Source organism: Solea solea, chromosome 9, assembly GCF_958295425.1.
Source record: "Solea solea chromosome 9, fSolSol10.1, whole genome shotgun sequence".
In the NCBI taxonomy this organism is placed as follows: domain Eukaryota; kingdom Metazoa; phylum Chordata; class Actinopteri; order Pleuronectiformes; family Soleidae; genus Solea; species Solea solea.
In genome coordinates, this window is record NC_081142.1 from 26,325,982 (window position 1) to 26,349,752 (window position 23,771).

Consider the following 23,771-nt stretch of genomic DNA (forward strand, 5'->3'; position numbering starts at 1 on the left):
GAGCGGGACGAACCCGCGCAGCCTGCAGAGGGACGAGGTCCACACACACACACTCACTCACACACGGCGTACCACATACACATGAATGGGAAACTGATCCGAACCCAGCCCACGTTAGAGTGTCACAGTGTCGTCAAACTTTAAACAGATCACAAGACTTGAGACTTTTCTCACCTAAGTCAAAGCCTTTATACATATTATAGATTTTTTCATTCCATTTAACAATGATGAAATAAAGTTACTATAAAAACAGTGCATTTGTAAGTAACTGTTAAAAAAGGGAGCGTTGGAATCTTCACATCTGTATAATCTGTGTTTTTTCTGCCCACAGAAAGCCGCGTTCCTGCAGTTCCTGAACGCGTCGCGCAGCGGTCACGTGGGCGCGGCGGTGGAGGTGGCGTGGTTCCTCTCCTCAGGGTGCCTGGAGGGCGTGTCTCAGGACGTGGAGCGGGCCGTGATGTAAGTACGCTCTGTTATGACTCATGACAGCAGCAAGGTCACGACCGAGCATTTGCATGTCTAAAAATAAAAGTGTGTTCTGCTCTCTGATGAATTTAAAACAGCTCCTGCTGCTTGTGAACACACTTTGTTTTTTTTTACAATGACCTCAACGTATCAGACACTATTTTAAGATAATGAAACACTTCCTGAGTAAATGATATTCCATAATTCATCATCTCTGCACCTGCTCACAGAATGCTGAAGAAGGTCTGCGATGTGAACGGACACCTTGGGTTTATGATCAGAGAAGCTCTGCAGGCGTTCCTGCACGGCTCCTGGTACACACGTCTATCTGTTACTCTGCAATTGTCCACATTTCATCTCCCTCTCTCCTCTCACTGCTTCTCTCTTCTGTGTGTTATTGTGTGTGTTATTGTGTGTAATTGTGTTGCCTGCAGGCGCGAGGCCTTGGTCGGGTATGTGCTGGCAGCTGAAACAGGTCTGGGTTTGGCTCAGAGTAATGCAGCACACCTGTGTGAGGTAACGTCTAAACCTTTTATTAAGACTTGAGAAGGATTAGTAAACTGTGGTTGTGGTCTGAGTCAACACTGACCAAATAAACCACTCAGTGATGTCAGCTGCTGCTCCTCTGCTGCCTCGTGTGGTCACTTTGTGTCACTGAGGTTAATCTGAGCTAAGGTTTTCTCTCTGGGCTTTGGTGTGGGAGAGTGAGTGGTTTACAACCTTCAGTCTAACAGTGAATAACCACATTAAATAAACACATCATTAGTTTTATGCTCTGCAAACTAAGTAACGTTTGGATCTGTTGCGCCACCTACTGCCACCCAACCAGTAATGCAGCAGGGTTTACGCTGTGATTTAGAATCAGTTATGACTGAATGATTTATGTTTACACTTTAGTTTGAATATTGTCTGAAATAAACGTGGTGATGCTGAGCGTGTGCAGGTGGTTCCTCTGGTCTGAGTCCTGTCTCCGTGTTTTAAATGTCTGCAGGAGCTGAATCTGCACGGTCACTGTCAGTGGAGATATCACAACTACTCTGTGTTCAACTACGACCCTCATCCGTCTGGTGAGACAGTCTCCGTCCGTCTGTCTGTCTGTCTGTCTGTCTTTCTGTCTGTGTAAGTAAGTATTATTAATGTTCCTCTGCAGCTCTGCTGAGAATGGGCGACTTCTACTTCCACCAGAAACACTTATTATGGTCTGTTGCTGGTGCGGCGTGGATGTACAGCAGAGCCGCTGAGGCAGGAAGTCCTCAGGTGACACATTCACTCAGATTAACTTAATGAAACTTCCACGAGCTCCGGCCCTGCAGCCAGAAAACCCACAAACAGAGTCACTGCGCACTGTTGTTGTTGTTGTTGTTATTATAATGTTATTATCATCATCATCATCATCATCATCACAGCTTCTGCTTCACTCAGGGAATCTTCAACCTGGTCACTTTGGCACAACAGGGACACGCTTTACCACCGGGCGTCTACGCCGCGTTTAACGTGACACGTGACGACGACGTCGACAACGTGGTGGAGAAGATGCTGAAAAGGTGCTTTTTTTTAAAGAAAAATCAATAAACGAACAATAACGAGTATCAATTTACAAATAAACGAGTATTTGTGCTAATAAGCATAAATATGCAGATTTATACTATATAAAAAAAATACACATTTTTAAATAACGAGGCTTTTGGAACAACTGTAAAGATGCAGCGTTTAAACTGCATGATGGCGAGCTTGACCAACATGATAGAAGGATGTTATTTTAATTGTGATTATCACGATAATAAAAACATTGGTAACAAAAATTATGAACTAAATAAAATGTGATTTAAATAAAAACTCAAAGTTCTGTGGTTAGGGTTAGATATGGATTGATTTGAAGTGAAAAGTCAGTGTTTGTTTTTGTAATATTGAATTTGGCCATTAGGGGGTGCTGTGCCCACACTATCCCTCTCTAACTGTGTGTTTTGATGAGCAAAAATATTCACTAATTATTTATGTTTATACTAAAGAGAGAAAATCCCTGCCTTCAAAAAAACAAACAAAAGAGAAAAATTGTCTTTGTAAACAATAAATATGTTAAATAATAAAAACAGAAGATTTTTTTAGATGAAATGTAGACGTTGATGTTTGTCGTCTGTTGTCACTAACTCAGTTTTCTCTGACTGTTGTTCCTCAGGTGTGTGGAGGCGGAGTCTGACGACACAGCCACGCCCTGTTCTTTAGCTCTGCTTCAGCTGCAGGTGAAAACAGCTCTGAGGAGAATGCACTTCATCCTGGTGAGTTATTAATTATTAATTATAGACTTTAAAGCTGTATTTTAATCTTTATTCTGATTTCTCTGTAGGTGAACGTTTCTCTGCTCTCTGTCTGTGTCCTCGTCGTCTTCATGCCTTTACAGAGCTGGCTCGGTAAGTACACACACACACCCACACACACACACACACACACACACACACACATTCAAAGAAACTTGTAAATTCTAGAGCTGCAACTAACGATTATTTTCATAATTGATTAATCTGTTGATTATTTTTTCAATTAATCGATTAATCGTTTGGTCCATCTCAGAAAACCTTAACAAATGTTGACCAGTGTTCGTCAAACCTGGAAATGATGATGTACTCAAACATCTTGTTTCGTGATGACTGATGACAATGATTCACTTTTAAAGATTTCTTTGTTGAAATGAAGATAATATTCACATTTAAGAAGCTAAAACAATCAGAAATCTTGTTTTAATCATGAAAAAAGCTTCAAACCGATTAATCAATTATCAAAATAGTTGTCAATTAATTTAGTAATTGATTAATATCGATTAATTATTTCAGCTCTAGTTAATTCCAGTACTTTTACAAACTATTGATGCTGATGATGCGTTCAAAGAAACTAGTAAATTCCAGTACTTTTGCAACAACTGATGATGTGTTCAAAGAAACTAGTAAATTACAGCACTTTTACAAAAAACTGAGGCTGATAATGCATTCAAAGAAACTAGTAAATTCCAGTACTTTTGCAACAACTGATGATGACGCGTTCAAGGAAACTAGTGAATCCCAGTACTTTAACAAACAACTGATGTTGATGATGTTAAGGAAACTAGAAAATTACAGCACTTTTACAAACTATTGATGTTGGTGATGTGTTCATGGAAACTTGAAAATTCCAATAATCTTACAAACTATTGATGCTGATGATGTGTTCTAAGAAACTTGTAAATTCCGGTACTTAAGCAAACTTATGCTGATGATGCGTTCAAAGAAACTTGTAAATTACAGCACTTTTACAAACAACTGAGGCTGATAATGCATTTAAAGAAACTTGTAAATTCCAGTACTTTTACAAACAACTGATGACGCGTTCAGAGAAACTTGAAAATTCCAGTACTTTTACAAACAACTGATGGTGATGATGCGTTCAAGGAAACTAGAAAATTCCAGTACTTTTACAAACAACTGATATGATGACACATTCAAGGTAAATAGTAAATTACAGTACTTTTACAAACAACTAATGTTGATGATGCATTCAAGGAAACTAGAAAATTACAGCACTTTTACAAACAACTGATGCTAATGACGCGTTCAAAAAAACTTGTAATTCCAATACTTTTACAAACTATTGATGCTGATGATGCGTTCAAAGAAACTTGTAAATTCCACTACTTTTACAAACAACTGATGGTGATGATGCGTTCAAGGAAACTAGAAAATTCCAGTACTTTTACAAACAACTGATATGATGACACATTCAAGGAAAATAGTGAATTACAGTACTTTTACAAACAACTGAGGCTGATAATGCATTTAAAGAAACGAGTGAATTCCAGTACTTTTGCAATAACTGATGATGATGCGTTCAAGGAAACTAGTGAATCCCAGTACTTTTACAAAAAACTGATGCTGATGATGCGTTCAAAGAATCTAGTGAATCCCAGTACTTTTACAAACAACAGATGCTGACGATGTGTTCAATGAAACTAGAAAATTCCAGCACTTTTACAAACAACTGATGCATTCAAGGAAACTTGAAAATTCCAATCATCTTACAAACTATTGATGCTGATGATGCGTTCAAAGAAACTAGTAAATTCCAGTACTTTTGCAACAACTGATGATGATGCGTTCAAAGAAACTTGTAAATTCTAGTACTTTTACAAACTATTGATGCTGATGATGCATTCAAAGAAACTTGTCAATTCCAATACTTTTACAAACTACTGATGCTGATGATGCGTTCAAAGAAACTAGTAAATTCCAGTACTTTTGCAACAACTGATGATGATGCGTTCAAAGAAACTTGTAAATTCTAGTACTTTTACAAACTACTGATGCTGATGATGCTTTCAAAGAAACTTGAAAATTCCAATAATTTAACAAACTATTGATGCTGATGATGCGTTCAAAGAAACTAGTAAATTCCAGTACTTTTGCAACAACTGATGATGATGCGTTCAAAGAAACCTGTCAATTCCAGTACTTTTACAAACACACATGCAGTCCACTTAAATGCTTGCTGCTGCTGCCTGCTTGTGGTAATAAAAGCACTCCTAATTAGGTCAATATTCGTAAAGAAAGTATAGAAATGTTTTTTTCATTGACAAAACACTGTTCAGTTTTGGATCTTTTCAATATTGTTATAAATATTGTTGAAATTCATTGAATTCATTGTGGTGTTTTCCTCTTTGCTAATTGACCTCATTTATTGGATTGTGTCTCAATGCTTTAATAAAACTGCACAACCATCACGAACAGAGGAAAACCATGTGTGATCGTGTTAGTTTACCATGAAAAGTAATTTTAACATTTTCTCCTCCTGCTTTGATCCTTAACATAGAACAAAGAGTCTCTAGTCGTCGAGCAGCTGAACTGAGGGCGAGGACGACGTCGGGCAGAGGGGAAGAGCGAGGCATCATGGGAGTTTCCCACAGAGGGGCGGGGAATCAAAGACTAAACATGGTGAACGGAGAGCGGTGGCTGCAACAGACCAGTGATTTTGCCGTGACGCTGTCGGGCGTCTGTGTGTTTGTTTTCTGCACTACGTTCCTCGCTCACTTCCTCTGAACAACCACACAAAAAGTAGAATAAGGGCAAATAAATGTAAATTATTAAAGATAAATTATTATTGGGGCCCGAGCCATGAATGGCATGGGCCGAAACGGCTCTATAACATATTTTCCCTCTGAAAAAACACAACATTATAAATGACAAATTATTCACAAGTTGCTGAACTTAAATCCACATTTAATGAACACATGATCCGTGCATGGAGGATATTTAAACTGTAGTTTCTGAGACCAGGCCACACGGTGGAGCAGTGGATAACATTACTGCCTCATAGCAAGATTGTTGGCCCCATGTCAGCTGGGATTAGATCCAGTCTCCTGCAACCCTCATGTGCAGGATAAAGCAGACGAGAATGAGTGAATGAGTGAGTTTCTGAGACAAACTTATGTCATAAACATAAGTCATAATAATTAATTCATAACTGATGAATAATTCATTCATCCGTCTACCTCTATCATAATCTCTGGGTGATTTCTTTATTTCTGCTCTGTTTCTGTCTCTTGGAACTAAAACCACTGGTGAAGAGCAGTGAACGGGGAAATCCATAGAATTCGCTGAAAGACAAGAAATGATGTCTTTGCACAACTAAAACAGAAACAATGTTAAGGTGATAATTCTGTCTGTTTTATGAAGCATACTCTCAGGAATAATCTTGCTTTGACGTCTCCGTCGATCTCTCCACACATCATTATATGCCAAGCTTCAATAAAACTTATTTTTATTGGTCATAAAAAGCAGAGTCATAACATAAACTAATAAACGGCTCTCTAGACCTGCACAGGTGTGTTTACTGTGTTTGATTGTAGCTGGGTGGAGCCGTGCAGGGACGACACGAGGACAAATGATAAAGATGTTCCAAAACAAACACAGCTGAAGGTGCTCTCTAACGCCACAGTATCAGTGTTCTTCAGCTTAAACATAGAATATCTTCACGTTTACAAACCACTCACTCTCACACACCAAAGTCCAGAGAGAAAATCAGTGATTGTAGCTGCGGGGACACAGGCACTGCTGCTCCTCTGCTGCCTCGTGTGGTCACTTTGTGTCACTGGGAGAAATCTGAACGTTGGATTTCAAACACTGAAGTGACAAAATCAGACATTTGAACTTAGTGACGGAGGCAGCAGTGTGTGTGTGTGTGTGTGTGATGTTAAAATCACTGCTTTTCTCTGTGGACTTTGGTGCAGGAGAGTGATGAAAGACTCTGTCCAACAGTGAGATAAAGACGTGATATTCATATTTTTAAGATATCATAGACTAAAGCAAACAAAGTTTAGTTTAATAGAGAGAGCCTCAGTGTCTCAGCAACACAGTCAATGGTTCCAGTAAACATCCTCCCACTGACAGTGGCAATAAAATCACTTTTCACATCAGAGTTTCTGTGTTTTCTGTCCAAGCAAAGTGGGTTTCACTCTCTCACACACACACACACACACACCCACAATCACGTCAGTTTAAACAAATAAAACAGCAGAATCAGGAATTCTGATAACATTCCCAACACACACACACACATTTTAGATTGATGAAGTTCATGCCTGTGGCGAGCAGCTGAACACACACACACACACACACTGATTACTGCATTTAAACATCTGAAAACAACACTGAGACATGAACACACCCTCAACCCTCTCATGAGCCAATTATGAGGATGGATTTAGATTATAAAGCCACACAATTGTCAGAAAATCTTCTGCTTCTTTCACTTCCCATATCTGTCAGTTACTGAACCGTCACATGTGATGCGCTGCTGAATCTCGTCTGTGATTGGACACTGAGGTTCTACCGTAATGACAAGTATATGAGCACAAAGCTCCATTTCTCTGCTTTCCTGTATCCGTCCATCTTAATGTGTTAATGGCATTAATCTCAGGTGGCATAGGGCGAGAGGCGGAGTCACAGCCTGACCGACAGATCGGCAGTTTTTTAATTTTCTAGATATCACAAATGGTCTAGGAGTTACGGTGGTGAGACGGCGACAGTCTGAATATACATGCGGAGGACAAAAAAGATTTATTGGCCGCGTGCGTCTGACTGTGCGTCTGTAGGTGGCGCTGTATCTCTCTATAACCTGGTGAGTATTGAATCAGAAAAACAGTGAGCGGTCAGACGGATCGGGCTGGTTCTGTAGATTACGTACGGTAATCGTACTGCAGTTTATACGTCGTCAAAGACCAGGGGAGGCCAAGTCCCACTCCAGTCCCACTCCAGTCCCACTCCAGTCCAACTAAGCACATACATGCAGGAGTAATGAGACTATGAATTGCATTGTCCAGGTATGTTAGTCTGACTAAGACTACCTCTGTCGATAATGTTTACGTGACAATAAGAAAAGTGAATTGTCGGACTTTTAGCCTGAACGTAAACACACTGAAACATCACGACTTCCTGTAGTGGAAGATTTGCTGCTCTTCTCTTTGTCTGAATGGTCTCGGTTAACAAAGCTTTGGTTTTGGACAAAAATGAGTCACCCTCAAGTAAATCATTAAATCTTTCTGTGAAGGCTTCATTTAAAATATTCTCCAGGAAATAAGCCAGTGGAGTGTAGTGTGTGTGTGTGTGTGTGTGTAGTTTATTTAATTTTTGCCAATAAACCCTGCTAAATATTACACATATTTAGACCTTTGAACCTAAATAATATTTCATCATTGTGTTTACAAATTGTCTCCTGAACTTGTAGCATATGTTTCAAGATGATTTATAACACACTGCACATTTTAATTGAGGTTTATTTAAAGTAACTCCTCTAATCTTAGACCTTTAATCAATAAAACTAACTAATGAATTGCTTCTGAGAAAACTCAGGGCCTGGCATCACTAAGAATTCTGATAAGCGTCTTTCAGGTGTATCAACCTCACAGATAACCAGGGGTGATTTCAAGTTGAACGCTTTTCTAAAGGCTGTGCAGTAAAGTAGTTGGAACATGAAAACGCTCCAGTTTGTGAGACAAAGGTTTCCTTGTCGTTGTCGTAGATAATTCGGTGGTAAAATACACTCGCGACGCAGATTCTTTCACGTGCATCGGTTTGCTCCGTCTAATCAGAACAAACTGAAACCCAGTGAAACCTTTGTGGAAGCTCCTGATGCAAAATGTCAACGTTGTGATAGTGAACGCAACACGATAACGTTACTGGCAGGTTTTTCTGGTGAAACTGAATTTCAGATAACAAATAAACTCCCAATTCACATGTGAAAGCTGTTAAAGTCACAGTTAAGAGTTTCTGAAGTCGTATGAGCTGCTCTCCATTAACAAGTGTCGCAAATTCTTATTGAATTTTTAGAAGAATTAAAGAAAATGCGCATATTTTTCGTTTACATCAACTTGCTGTAAAGCAAATATTGGCAGTTCACTAAGATGAGCAGTAGGTGGCGCACAGAGGGATAAGAACGTGCATCTTGATAAATGTTTGGTGGTATTTTGTTGCAGCTTCAATTCATTTTTGTAGTAATATTACTTTCTTGTACGTTAACCGTCCACTTCTTGCCCACTGTTTACGCTAAATTCCTGGTACAGTAAAATGTGGAAGACGGGACATAAACAGGCTGATAAATAAAAACATGTCAGTCAGAAAAGACTCACCTCACAAAATCTAAGCCAGATTATGTCTTAGAAACATGCTCACTGCTTTATCTCGCTGACTTCCTGTGTCTGCAGAGAGTTGCTTCACAATTACTCGTGCGCGGAAAACGAGGGTCAGCGTGAGACAGTCAATCCACGCATTCTTACTCAATCCCATTATATTTCACTCTCATGCAGTCATTTCTCACCAAGATTTCACTCTAATTTTCCCTCATATTGTATTCTTTGAACAGTGTGTTCATCCATCTTTTTCTTTTCTGTCTCTACGAAATCAAGAACGCCACCAACTGGAAAGCACTGTGCGACAAGGAGCATGTACAATCCATGAAGTCGCAATATGTAGACGCGCTCGTGTACGTCCATGAGAGTCTGCAAATATGGCAAATAACACCATTTACGCAACACGGACCACACTAACGCGTATTACCCTTGAAAAACTGCTTACTCTTCTGCACCAATCTGTGATTTTTGAAATTCTCAAGCTGCTTCCCTGCTGTACAAACATTTCAAGAATCTTATGAGCTTGAAAAAGATGAATTTCTTTTAACAGTGCAAAAGTTATGTAAATTAGTCGAGTTTGTACATTGTTCTGACGCCTGCGTAGCTTATTATTTATTATATAATCAATAAAATAAAATCATAAACAATGTGGTTAAAGTTTGCCTTTGATCGGAGAGTTCATGGTTTCTCCTGGACCTCATAAACACAGGCAGGGCAGCGTCCAGGCACAGCAGTGTGGGTGGAGATGGTGGAGGTGGTGGTGGGAGGAGCAGATAGTCTGATTAGACTGACAAGGTCAGAGACGACATGTCACCACTGTCTGTTTTACAATCTGCAAATGACTTGGTCTTAACTGTTCAACAAAGTGTTAGTTTAAGATTTCTTGACTCAAGAGCTGCCTGGATTGTGTTGTGCACAGAGGCGCCACCAACAGGTGCATTACAAACATGACAAACATCACATACACACAAATCTGCACTACATTTGTTCATTCTTTGCAACCGAAAATTATATCTGCAGACCATAAACACAAATCAAGACAGCTCAGCTGTATACATACATACACACATATATATATATATATATATATATATATATATATATATATATATATACACACACACACGTATACATGTATATATATATATATATATATATATATATATATATATACACACACACACACACGTATATATATATATATATATATATATATATATATATACTGTATATAAACACACATTTCATTCATTTTGTTTTTTTCCGTTGTAAAATGTAGTGTCTTTACCCCCAATGTTCATCCCAGGTTTGTGCCAATGACATAGTAGTTAAACTTTTGTTGGCATCTCAGTAAAGTCATAAAGTTTCTGTTTCAAAGGCCAATAAGATAAAAAAGCTGGAATCCACTGGCTCCTGGAATGGTTTATTCTTAATAAACTGAAATTCATACATTATCTGAGCTGAAAATCAAAAGAATCTGAGGAAAATAATGTATAAATAATACCAACTGCAAAGTCTACAGAATCTATACTGTGACAAAAATGAAAAAGAAATATGACAAAACTGTAACTAAATATAAGCAGTTATCTTAATAACAAATATTTTATCATCCTGAAAATAGAGACAGAAAAAAAATATTTAAATGCTACATTAAACCTCACAAAACATACTTAAACAATAGCATAAACACATAAACAGAATTTTAAATGGATCCAAAGACTTCTTCATAAGAATATAAAAATAAGTCTTAAAACACAGAACCACCCACTGTTCAATTACAGACAGGGATGCTCAACAACCCAGAAACAGCAACACTTCATATTCTCAGGTGGACAAATTACATCCACATCCTGTGATACTGGACAATAATTTGGCAACTGGACATGTTTTTGTAGCTTAAACCTGAGACATCAACACCCATTCAGCATGACGAGATAGTGTGTCATTATTTACCACCAGGAAGCAGCAGATAGCAGTATGTTGCTGTATAACTCACCAAAAGACCTCATGCTCAAGGCTGAAATCGTCGAGCTAAATAAATCAGGGTTTCATAGTCAACAGTAAAATCATTCAATGTCTTCACATTACAACCATGTAAGTTTCAACAAATCACAAACTCTGAAACTGGAACACAGGAACACAAATCTATAGTTCAGCGATACAAACCACGCTAGCTAAAAAGTACAAACATTTACCATAAACAATGTTTGTGGTACCAATGTCTGCAAAATCAACTCTGTCAACACTGTTTTATCATTTATCGTTGAAGTTCATTTCATTCATAACTTTATTAAATATAAGTCAAGTTAAACGCTTGTTCTGACCTGGTTTTCCTGATCCAAACTGGAAAGTTTGGTGTAGCACAAAGCTGTGAGGGAGGTGGTGTGTGGGGTTTTCAAAGCACTTTTGCAGGGGCTTTGGCTGTGTGGGGTTTCCACTGCATTTTTGCAGGGGCCACACACAAATAAACTGAGAAATGTACGTTTTTATATCTTAATGGAGTTAAAAGAAAATGTGGGAGAGCTCAAACTAAATAAAAGAGGTTAAAAAATTTTAATATTTTAATCAGGACACAGGACCACACACTTTATAATTTTACCAAACTATTTCAACTATCTTGGATCTGACAAACAAACGTGGAGTGGGACTGTTTGCGACGTCGTAGAGACTGAAAAACACCAACAAGTGGACCAACATGGCTTAAGGTGGAGCTACAAGCTACAAGAAAAAGGGGTTTATTGTTAGTCTCTAACTAACGCAGCATGTAGCTGGTGTAGCATCACAGTTAGCTCACTCTCACTGATTAATAACACGTTTCTGCTCACACACCCACTCATAGTTTCTCCTATTGTGAAGTGTAAATATAAAATGTTTGTTATCTATGATTACAATCGCAACGATCGATGTTGAGTCTTAAAAAGTCAACTCAGCGGTATCAGCATCATTAGCTGTAGCTTAAACTCAGGTTGGAATAAAAGTGCCACAAACTGCAATTTAAAAACAAGGAATTCTTTTATTTACAAACACTTGATCATCTTAAATAGAGAAGGAAAACAAAAACATTTGAAAGTTTAGAGTTGAACATCCACCCAAAGGCCTTGTGCATACTGTATGTCATAAAAAATATAAAAATAAGTCTTAACATTCATAACCACCCATAGATAAAGTCCTAGCAGACAGTGAGTCTCAACAATAAATTTAAAATAAACACCATTAAATAAGTCATGTGCCCACAAACAGCAGGTTCATGGAAAAATATCCTCCAGTGTTGAGAGCATCAGATATCACCAAGCGAATCATCGACAAACCACAACCTGAGAAGTGTGTTACAAATACATTATTGCATTGAAAAACAGTGATACTAACAGTGATATTAAAGGTGTGTCCCTTTATTTGCCCCCCTCACGTCTTCGTCCGTGGACATGGCGGGGTTATCATACATCTCCAGGCTCTTTGTGCTGTTCCTCCTGATCTTCTCGTCCTCGTCTTTCCTGCAGCAGCAGCGCTTGCAGCAGCAGCAGCAGTGTTTGCCACAGAAGCCCAGCGACGACGTCACCACGGCATCCCACGGCTCCAGGGAGTGCAGGGGGCGCGGCAAGAACTCCCAGTCCTGGAGGCACTTGGGCAGGAAGCGGGGGCATCGAGACTGCATCACGTTGATTATGATCACAAAGATAACCAACACGATGAAGGGGACGCCAACGCCAACTAGGACCTGCCAGCCGGCCAGCGACAGGCCGAGGATTCCCAGAGGGAAAACCAAGAAGCACAGGACGAGGTAGACGGCGGCGAACCAGCGGAATCTTGCTGTATAGTTCCCCAAACCTCTCGCTAACCTGATGGGCACTCGTGTGAAGGGGATGGGATACCACAGTAAGATACCCATGATGTTGAAGAAGAAATGGCAAAGTGCAATCTAGAGAGAAGAAGAAGAAGAAGTTTATCAGTGTTACAGAAAAACAGCTATATTGTTTACCATGGTCACCATTTATTTTACATTATTCTGGTATATTTATACAGTATCTGTTATCCTGTGATCTACTGAGTGGCCGTAATCTGGTGATGTGAGATTGATTGCTTCTGTTTTCACAAACACACCTCTGAAAATACTGACTCACTTCCCCCTATTTTTGGGGATGGAACATAGGGACCGAACCAAAAATGGTGGACAAGATCAAAATGGGAACAGGAGTAAAATGGTGGACTGAACCAAAAAATGGACTCGACCAAAATTGGTGGACTGGATCAAAATAATGGACTCGACCAAAATGGTGGACTCAACCAAATACTGGACTGGACCAAAATAATGGACCTACCAAAATGGTGGACAAGATCAAAATGAGACCAGGAGTAAAATGGTGGACTGAACCAAAAAATGGACTCGACCAAAATTGGTGGACTGGATCAAAATAATGGACTCGACCAAAATGGTGGACTCAACCAAATACTGGACTGGACCAAAATAATGGACCTACCAAAATGGTGGACAAGATCAAAATGAGACCAGGAGTAAAATGGTGGACTGAACCAAAAAATTGACTCGACCAAAATTGGTGGACTGGATCAAAATAATGGACTGGATCGAAAATGGTGGACTGGATCAAAATAATGGACTGAACCAAAATAATGGACTGAACCAAAATAATGGACTGGATCAAAAATAATGGACAGGACCAAGTGTCACCCTGCTATTAGCAGTCAAACTTGAATGTGTATCTGACCTGCAGTGCATTGGCGAGTGTTTCTCCAGGACCGGCCATAGCAGCAAGTATAGCTGTGGTTGTTGTGCCGATGTTTGACCCCAGGGTCAGAGGGTAAGCTCGCTCCAGGCTAATGACACCGATACCTGGTGAGAGGGTGACAAAGTTTAAGTCCTGGAATGATTACTTTTAAATGATATACATATGTATACATTTATCTTATGTTATTTATCTTACCAACGAGAGGAGTTATAGCTGAAGTGAAAACTGAACTGCTCTGAACGATGAAGGTCATCCCTGCTCCCACCACAATTGCAATGTAGCCAGTAACCCAGGCGAAGGGGAAGGGGAAGTCTGTGTGGTCAAACAAAAACACAGGAGGTGAGCAATAAACCTGACGGCTGACTGCTCACATTATGACTACATGAGTTTGTTCATCACACAGCAGGACGGTGACTCTGAAGCCACAGATCGGGCATCACCATCACAGCTGACGTGCCGACTGTCAAACAGGCGTTCCGCCCCTCGCGTACCTGTGTTGAGCACTTTCTTGATGATCACGGCCACCTGGCCCTTCAGCATGGAGTTGAGCAGCTTGACAATGAGGATGAGGCAGGTGCAGAGGACGAGCAGGGACATGGCGAGGAGGATGAGGCCCACCGCCAGGTCCGGCAAATTAGAGTTGGCGAAGATGTGGTGGCCTGAAAGTGACGTTCAGAAGACAGAGTCAACACTTTTATTGGCAGCTAAGAATAGCCTCTTGTGTGTGAGTCACTTCAGAGCAAACGAGAGCGTGAACGTCACACAAACACCAGTAAAATAGAAAAAAAGTAGATTCAAAATGTTTTCTGTTACTATTTCAGAGTCTTTGTGCATTTCACGCTGCCATGCAGCAGGGGGCAGCACCGTGATACATTCATCTCATTAAGAGGCAGCATCCCATCCAGTTTGGGTAAATGTGTAACTATGGTTACGGATGATGGAGAATCTAAAATAATAGAGAGGAATGTTCGCAAAGCACTCACGCTCCCACACCAAAGTCCAGAGAGAAAACACAGCAGCTGCTGCTCCTCTGCTGCCTCGTGTGGTCACTTTGTGTCACTGAGGTCAATCTGAACAAAACATTTCAAACGTCACTGAAAACACAAACTAACACATTTGAACGTAGTGATGGAGGCAGCAGTGGATCAACAACTCCTGTGTGTGTGATGTAGAATTGCTGATGTTCTCCATGGAGTTTGGTGTGGCTGCGTAAACGTCAGTTTCCCGATGGAAACGACAAGAAAAAGGAGCAATTTCATTTATTTTTGCCATCAATTTATTAGGCGAGTCTTTTGAGGAGTGGCTGAAGTCTTTTTCTTGACACAAATACCCCAAAAACTTTGGTTTAAACAAAAACTCATCGGCAAACGCTCACAGCAAGAAAAGAATAATAATAAAAACCTTTTTTTTGTCACATTAAGTGTCTTTTAAATCTCAGCACCAGGCTGAGAGCAGAATTCTTTGAGGAAATAAAACATGTTATGTTGCGCTGAGACGCTTCAGCGAGCCTCGTCAATGGAGCCATTGAGCAGGAACTCCGGGGTCAGACGAGGGCATTCGCTGAGTCACCGTAAAAGACTGAGGGGAGTGATTGTCGGGATGAATGAAGGAGGTCGTTGTTGTGAGGAGACTCGCTCATGTTTCACTCTGCAGGTATTTTTCTAAATGATTCCACTTCTTCTTTGGACACACTTACATTTCTGTTGGTAATCGATCCAGGTCGTGTTCTTCTCGGTCCAGGTCTGGTTTCCTTCCTCCCAGCAGACGGCACCGGTGGTGCAGTTCTCCACCGTCACATTGTAGAAATCCTGAGACACAAAACAGAAGAACAAGAAGCTCAGATTTGGGGGTGGGGAGGTGGGCGGAGCTTTGACCAGGACAAACATAGCTTCATATTTAATATTTAAAGTCACAATTATCCGAAACCAAAGGCTCGCGATTCATTTAATTGTAAGAATTGTGGAAACTGTCAAAAGGAGTTGCTTAAAATTCTAATCGTAAACTCTCTTTAAAACGCACTCAAATCAAAGTACGTTAGAGAAGAAAAGTTGTTTTGCATCGTTCGAGAGAATCTGCGAGTCTCAATTTCTGGGACATTTCAAAACTAATCTAAAGAAATGAGATGAATATGGAGCGAGAGATAAAGTGAGATAAAGCCTTAAAGAAGTCAGACCGTGTTAGTTTTCTTCTTGCACCAAATTTTGATCAGACTCATGTTTTTGGCTGCTGGGTCGCCCGTGGCGATGGCGTTGATCACAGATTTGTCCAGCTGAGAGGCGAGAAGATGGAAATACAATGATATATACAGTAGAGATAAATATAGATGTAGATAAGAATGACATTGAGGTTATTGTACCTGGATGATGGACTTTGTGAGCGGGTCTGTGATGACCTTGAGAAGGTCGGGCGCGTCCTCACCGCTCTGGATGTTGAAGGATTTGATGATGAGCTGCGTGAGTTTGTATAAGACGCCCGTGGCCACTTCCAGAGGGAGAAGAATGATCACTGAGAGCCAGTTGAAGAAGTCGTGAACCGTCGCTCCGGCAAAAGCCCTGGACATCAAGTTTTAATGATTCATATTTTTTACTTTTATTCTTTTTTCTCTTTGTTTGTGACAGAAAAAACAACTTGCTCTAAATTTACCTGCGGAACTCATTGCGATCTCCCGCCTGCATCATTGCGACAATGGTGTTGGTGACAGACGTTCCGATATTGGCTCCCATGATGATGGGAACTGCAGACTGAACATCCAGCACTGAAGATAAAGACATGCATCACACACACACACACACAAGTGTTTCAGGATAAATCTCAAAAACCTGAAGAAAAGGTTGAATTCTAAACATTTCTAAACATTAAACATCAGTTTCTGGAGTAAATAAACGACGTCTAGATGAAGTCCAGGAATTCTCTGCATATTTCTTTTGATAACACAGTTATAGAATAGTAAATAGTTTGAACACCTGATAACAAACTAACCATCAGGGATAATAAAGATAACTTTGAACGATGAACTTTGTAATCTGGGTTGTGTTTGATCGTGCTAGTAATTTAACAAATGTGCTCTCTGCTTTATCTCACTGTTAAACCGTTAGAGCTAATCTTTTCCAACAGTTTATTAACCACTCACTCTCCTGCACCAAAGTCCATAAAGAAAATCACTGATTTATCATCACACACACACACATGAGTAGTGGCGTCTGCCCGTGCCCCACCAGGGGGCGCTGCTGTGCAGGGGAGGATTATAAGCTTTTATGTTTTCCTGTGTCAAAAATTTAATAAATTCAAAGTTGTCCCCAATGAAATGTCCACAGTTTTCATTTGATGAGCACAGTTTCCTCTGTGGACACATGGTGTAGATGTATGTGAATAACTGGTTGTGTCTGTGATGCCTGGTGATACGTGTGTGTGTGTGTGTGTGTGTGTGTGTGTGTGTGTGCGTCGTTCATGCCATGAGTCGTGCGTTATTGTTGTTATTGTTGTTGTCATGTTGTTGTTTCGATCTTGAGTATTTGATATTGTGAGATTTTAAACTGTGCCATTGATATGATAATCTCTGTCATCAGATTGGCAGAGTCTGTGTTGTGTGAGTTGTGTCAGAGTTGCTGTGGGTCTCTCGCTCACTGGCTACTGTGTGTTTGTTGTGAGGGGATGATCACCACTGCTGCCTCCATCACTCAGTTCAAATGTCTTATTTTGTCACTTCAGTGTTTGAAGTTCAACATTCAGATTGACCTCAGTGACACAGAGTGGCTGCAGTTTTTAAAGCTGCAGCCACTCTGGAGGACTCCTCTGTCAGTGTACAGGACTACGCTGAGTATGTGACTGGGTACATCAGCACGTGTGTTGACAACATCGTGCCCACCATACATGTCAGGAAGTTCCCCAACCAGAAGCCCTGGGTAAACACTCAGGTACGAAGCATGCTGCGTGCTCGCTCCACTGCATTTAAATCAGGCAGCGAAGCTGAGTACAAAACCGCCAAGTACAGACTGAGACACGCCATCACAGCGGCAAAGAGGCAGTACAGAGAGAAGCTGGACAGCTTCTATTCCACTGCTGACTCTGGGCGGATGTGGAGGGGCCTGCAGCACATCACAGACCACAAGACCACCACCAGCAACATCAGTTCCACAGACAACCTGCCAGACGACCTCAACACTTTCTACACCCGCTTTGAGGCTACAACAAACACAGGGACACACACACACACCTGGACCACTGGACCCCCCTCACCACCACCAACAGTCTCTTCAGGTCAGGTCCACAAAGTCCTGAAGAAAATCAACCCCCACAAGGCAGCAGGACCAGACAACATCCCTGGCCGTGCACTCAGAGCATGTGCTAACGAGCTGGCTGATGTCTTCACATCCATATTCAACCTCTCCCTAAACCAGAGCACCGTTCCCTCCTGCTTCAAAACAACAACCATCGTCCCCCTCCCCAAGAAGAGCCCACCCACTTGCCTGAATGACTACAGACCAGTAGCACTCACTCCTATCATAATGAAGTGTTTCGAGAGAGTGGTGCTGGCGCACATTCAGAGCAGCATCCCGGATTCACTGGACCCCCTGCAGTACGCCTACCGACCCAACAGGTCCACCACCGACGCCATCACAGCTGTCCTCCACCACTCCCTGTCCCACCTGGAAAACAAGGAGTCCTACATCAGGATACTCTTTGTAGACTACAGCTCCGCCTTCAACACGGTCATCCCCTACAAACTCACCCACAAGCTGTCCACCCTTGGCATTCACCCCACCCTCTGCGACTGGCTCCTTGACTTCCTGACTGGCAGACCCCAGACTGTCAGGATTGGCAATAAAACATCAGCCAGCATTATCACAAACATTGGCACTCCACAAGGATGTGTCCTCAGCCCCATCCTCTACACCCTGTTCACACATGACTGTGTCGCCTCCCATAAAGACAACATCATCCTGAAGTTTGCGGACGACACTGCAGTGATAGGATGCATCACTGCGGCGGACGAAGCGGCCTACAGGACGGAGGTGGACAGTCTGGTTTCTTGGTGCGAGGACAACAACCTCACCCTAAACACAGACAAGACGAAGGAGATGATAGTGGACATGAGGAAGGAGAGGAGACCTCACCAACCACTGTTTATCCGGGATCTTGAAGTGGAACGGGTGAGCAGCTTTAAGTACCTCGGGGTCCACATCACTGAGGACTTCACATGGACCACAAACACAACACAGCTGCTCAAGAAAGCACAGCAACGGTTGTATTTTCTGAGGAGGCTGAGGAAGTTTGGCATGTCGACAAAGATCCTCAGCAACTTCTACAGCTGTGTCGTGGAGAGCAGTCTGACCAACTGCATCAGCGCGTGGTACGGCAGCACTACAGCCATGGACCGCAAACGCCTGCAGAGAGTGGTAAAGACAGCTGAGAGGATCACCAGGTCCCCACTGCCCTCACTGCACAGCATCTACCACCGCAGAGTCCACAGGAGAGCTGCCACCATCATCAAAGACAGCACCCACCCACAACATGGACTGTTTACACTCCTGCCCTCAGGACGGAGGTACAGGAGTGCCAAATGCAGGACAACCCGTCTAAAGAACTCTTTTTACCCCACTGCCATCAGAATCCTCAACAGCTGAACGGGACTACAATAATCCTGTCACCTGGTTACACTGTCACTTTAATCTGTTACCGTCACTTTAAAACCTGAAACATTGTCACTTTAAATCTGTGTGCCACTTTAAATCTGTGTTCATTTTATGTACAGTTCATATTTTTACACTTATTTTATGCATATATGTTATTTTTATTTTATTTTAGTCTCTTGTAATATTTATATTATTCTTATGTATATTTATACTTTTTTTTACAAAAGCATCTCTTTTTTTTTATTACTTTTTTTTACTTTTTTACTTTATGCTGGTGTTTTTTGAGTGGACAGCAAAGTAAGAATTTCATTGTACAGGGAAACGTGTTTCTTTACTGTGCATATGACAATAAACACTTTGAATCTTGAATCTTGAATCAAAGTGACCACACGAGGCAGCAAAGGAGCAGCAGCTAAAATCACTGATTTTCTCTCTGGACTTTGGTGTGGGAGAGTGAGTGGTTTACAGACGTCTGTGTAACAGTGAGATAAAGACGTGAACGTGTTCTTAAGACTTCGCAGACTTAAACTGATGTGGACTTTTGTTAAGAAGATAAAATCAGGCAGACGTGATTTTCACTGCGCTTCAATACCTTCACCAAAGTTAAACAATCACTTAAATGACATTCCTTTGTCATTATCGTGCTTATGACCCTCACTCACACCTTGGCTCAGGTGAAACTAACTCGGTCAGGGAGTGAATGACCTGGATTGATTCACTTATCAACTAGACAGATATGCAACCTGCAGAGGGCAAATAGCTACTTTACCAGAGCATAGGTATCATCATCATCATCATCATCATCATTGTTAGTAGTAGTACTGTTGTGAATTAAAGGGTGAATTAAAAAGTATTTCCAGAAAGGGCAGGAACTGCTGCTGAATGTGTGTGAGCATCAAGTCCTCTATAAGAGAAAAACATCTTTGTCCTTTTTGTCTGGTGAATAAATGTTTTTTGTCCTTTCACCACAACCAGCCGAGGCAGATCTTTGAGTCTGGTTCTGTCAGAGATTTATTACGCTTTTCTTTCTCTGCACTGACAAAGTGTTTCTGTGACGCTTTTCTAAATAAACTGTTGATTTGATTTGAAAGATTCAAGAAGTGTGTGTGTGTATGTCCATCTCTTTGTCTACCTACATACATACACATATATATATATATATATATATATACATATATAAATACTTACGTCCAGAGGATACCATGCTGACCACAATAGAGGAGGAGGTACTGGAGCTCTGCACCAGCACGGTGACTAACACACCGATCACCAGTCCGGCCACAGGGTTCGACAACACCACATTGTCCTGGAAGATGTCACCTGCAGCTTTACCTACACACACACACACACACACGCCAGGTTAAAAACACACCATCATACACATTACATAAGCAGCACTTTGTTGGTCTGAGCAGACGTGAACAGGTAAAAATAGTTCCACAGCTCATGCCGCGAGTGTCAGATATGAATAATTGTAATAAGTGTCTCTTCACCTCCGACGAGCTGGAACGCTGAGCTGAGGATGTCGAGGGAGCAGATGAACAGGTAGAGGAGTCCGAGCAGCAGAACCAGCTTCACGATGCCTGTGAGCACTCGCATGATCTTTCCCTTTGTGTCCAGATCTGTGAACACGGTCACGACATCACATTTCATATGAAGGTGATTTATGGTATGGTTTTTGACATCATTGTTTTTGAACGTACCACAGAAATGAACTTTAGTATTTTAGATTCGTACACATAAACAAGCGAGAATTTATGAGCGTATTTAACCCTCATTTTGTCCACGTCTGGAAGCCTTTAGAAATCTTAGAAAATTTTAAAAAAATGTGCAAAGTGTGTGATTTTTTATGTTTTTCTAAAATTTTAGAGCAAAAGTTGGTCTTTTTTTTTCTTTTTCTTTTTTTTTTTACAAAAAAACACAACTTATTTGAATAAAAACTGAAATTTTACAAACATGTGACTAAGAAAACAAATTGTAAGGCATTTTGAGCTGCATTATTTCTACATCTAATCTGACACTGTGTTCCACTTGCAGTCGAAACACAGTGACCTCGGAATGACCTCGGAATTTCCGAGGTCAGGGAGCGTTCTTTGCCCCCTGAACTTGGAAAGTCGGCGCAATCGCACGTACGTGGAGTTAGGATTCCAAGAGTGCTGTCACTGTAAGAACTCTGTAAAACTTCACTTCTGTCAAACATGTTTAACAGTAAAGTTCAAAAGTTTATTTTTTAACGTGTTGCTACACTGTTTGTGTGAGTACAGTGTTATTACTAACCATGGCAAGCCTGAGATATGTTTGTCTTTGTGACCCAGTCCCGACTTCCGATGGAAATGGAACGCAGTGTAAATAAGTTCATTATAAATCACAGGCTCCGCCTTGTGGCACTTACAAACAAATTGGCAGCATTTTCCAGTCACTGATGTAAAAAATAAAAAGATTGTAACAATATTCTCCCGCTCACGCAGTTGCCTCACCTGACCACTTGACCCCAGTGTCTTTGAGCTCGGGAATAGTCCATGGATCTGCATCCGGATCATCGTGCACCAGGTCCACGGTGGAGTACGCCGGGGGGATTTCCTTGTGCTCTTTATCTCTGTTGTCTGACGTAGAAAAAGACGATGGAGAAGTTTAAAAACAGATAGAGGCAACAGCAACACTGCGCGAGTAAAGCAAGATGATCGCAAACAGCTGTTGTGCTGGTGTATACACACAAACGCTCCCTCTGTCATGTCTCGTAGTCTGACGAGACAGAGCCAGAATAATCAACAATAATCAACAAATGTTGGTTAGCTTTAGCATTAGCCTCCACATGAGCCGTAATACAAGTAACGCGACACAAACCCCACAACATTAGAGAGAAACTATTTACCTGTATTATGGGAGGAGCCAGTGTTCACCTCTGGTCTTGGAGCCATGGTTCACTGCAAAAGATAAATAAAAAATAGACTTTTTAAATTTAGAGAGAGAAAAACTAAATGTGTTGAGGAAAATTATTGAAGTTTTAATTAAATTCTCCAATTTCCACAAAATTCACACAAAAAATAATAAAGTACAGAAAATTAAAAAGAAAATTGATTTTCACAATTCTTGGTGACTTAATTTTTTTATTATTTTATTGTTCTTACTGTTTTATGTCCCTTTAATGGAAATTTTTTATGAAATCTTTAAATCTGACTGTAGTTGTTTTAAGTCAAGTTTGCTTGTCTTTATTTACTGATTCTTTAATCATTTTCATCTAATTTCCTTGACAGCACTGATTTTGGTTTCCCAATATATAAACAAATAATATATAATTATATATATAATTTATAAACAAATAATTTCCAAGAGATGAATAACAACCTTATTTAAAAACATATCATTTTAAATCTCAACTAAAAGGTTGGATTTTATTCATTTTTGAGGGACCAAAAAACAATGCCCACGCTCCATCTGTGGGTCCCGACCCAAACTTTTGGGACTGCTGCATCTAGAGAGACAATCGATGTCTAAATTTGTACAAGATAAAAGTAGATACTAATAACGCAAAGAAAAACATCAATAATAATCTACAGTGCAAAAATATTTTAATTGACAGGTGTTTAATTGTAACTGCAGTTATCCCACATATTACTGTGATCTGCAGTATATTTTCTGTCCAAATGCAGTATAATTACACAAAATTAAACCACTTTACAGGAGTTCTCTGTGTTAGTTATTCACCTGTAATCATCTCACAATAAAACACAGGAAAATACGGCGTCATATTATCAATGAACTCAGTTTAAAATGAAATAAAACCTAAAGAGTTTTTTTCCGGGTTTCACCGTGATGACCGTGAACGCACCTGCAGCACGGGAGCGCGAGGACGGACTCACCTGTTGCTGCTTCACCTGCTGCTGCTGAGAGAGAGAGAGAGAGAGCTGCTGCTTTTATAACGCGTGAGGACACACACACACACACACACACACAGGACAAAGGTCGTGTTCACATGTGCAGATCACAGAGTGACTGCAGTGAACCTGTCACCACCATCATCATCATCGATGGATTTATTATTATAATAATAATAATAATTATTATTATTATTATTGTTATTGTTACTATTATTGCTGTTGTTGTTGTTGTTATAACAACAACAACAATAATAACAATAATAATAATTGATAGATTATTTAAATGAGATTAGATTAGATTAGATTAGACTAAAATGTTTATCAACATTATATTATATCATACCCTAATAACCATAAATAAATGACACGTTATTGACTGTAGAAGGATCATAAATAAAAGGTGATT

General features: G+C 40.5%; 2 protein-coding genes across 2 annotated transcripts in view; one reads left to right on the forward strand and one right to left on the reverse strand.

Annotated features, from left to right (window-relative positions):
• Positions 1 to 6,903, forward strand: part of LOC131466079 (protein sel-1 homolog 3) — a 16,577-nt gene extending 9,674 nt beyond the window's left edge. Inside the window, exons 15-24 of the mRNA XM_058639158.1 lie at positions 1 to 37; positions 332 to 459; positions 696 to 779; positions 900 to 981; positions 1,457 to 1,532; positions 1,616 to 1,722; positions 1,888 to 2,009; positions 2,642 to 2,741; positions 2,810 to 2,873; positions 5,299 to 6,903. The exon at positions 1 to 37 is cut by the window's left edge and continues 140 nt beyond it. Of these exons, the coding sequence (XP_058495141.1) occupies positions 1 to 37; positions 332 to 459; positions 696 to 779; positions 900 to 981; positions 1,457 to 1,532; positions 1,616 to 1,722; positions 1,888 to 2,009; positions 2,642 to 2,741; positions 2,810 to 2,873; positions 5,299 to 5,525 (1,027 nt within the window). The 3' untranslated portion in view covers positions 5,526 to 6,903. The remainder of the gene's footprint in view (positions 38 to 331; positions 460 to 695; positions 780 to 899; positions 982 to 1,456; positions 1,533 to 1,615; positions 1,723 to 1,887; positions 2,010 to 2,641; positions 2,742 to 2,809; positions 2,874 to 5,298) is intronic.
• Positions 6,904 to 12,406: 5,503 nt separating this feature from the next.
• slc34a2b (solute carrier family 34 member 2b) lies at positions 12,407 to 23,376 on the reverse strand. The gene is made up of 13 exons (XM_058639298.1): positions 23,348 to 23,376; positions 22,360 to 22,411; positions 21,965 to 22,090; positions 20,981 to 21,109; positions 20,676 to 20,819; positions 16,498 to 16,609; positions 16,211 to 16,406; positions 16,028 to 16,123; positions 15,551 to 15,662; positions 14,346 to 14,513; positions 14,050 to 14,166; positions 13,834 to 13,958; positions 12,407 to 13,028 (listed from the first exon to the last, which is right to left on the reverse strand). The coding sequence occupies exons 2-13, from the start codon at positions 22,403 to 22,405 to the stop codon at positions 12,486 to 12,488; spliced, it is 1,914 nt and encodes a 637-aa protein (XP_058495281.1). The 5' UTR covers positions 22,406 to 22,411; positions 23,348 to 23,376; the 3' UTR covers positions 12,407 to 12,485.
• Positions 23,377 to 23,771: the final 395 nt, after the last annotated feature.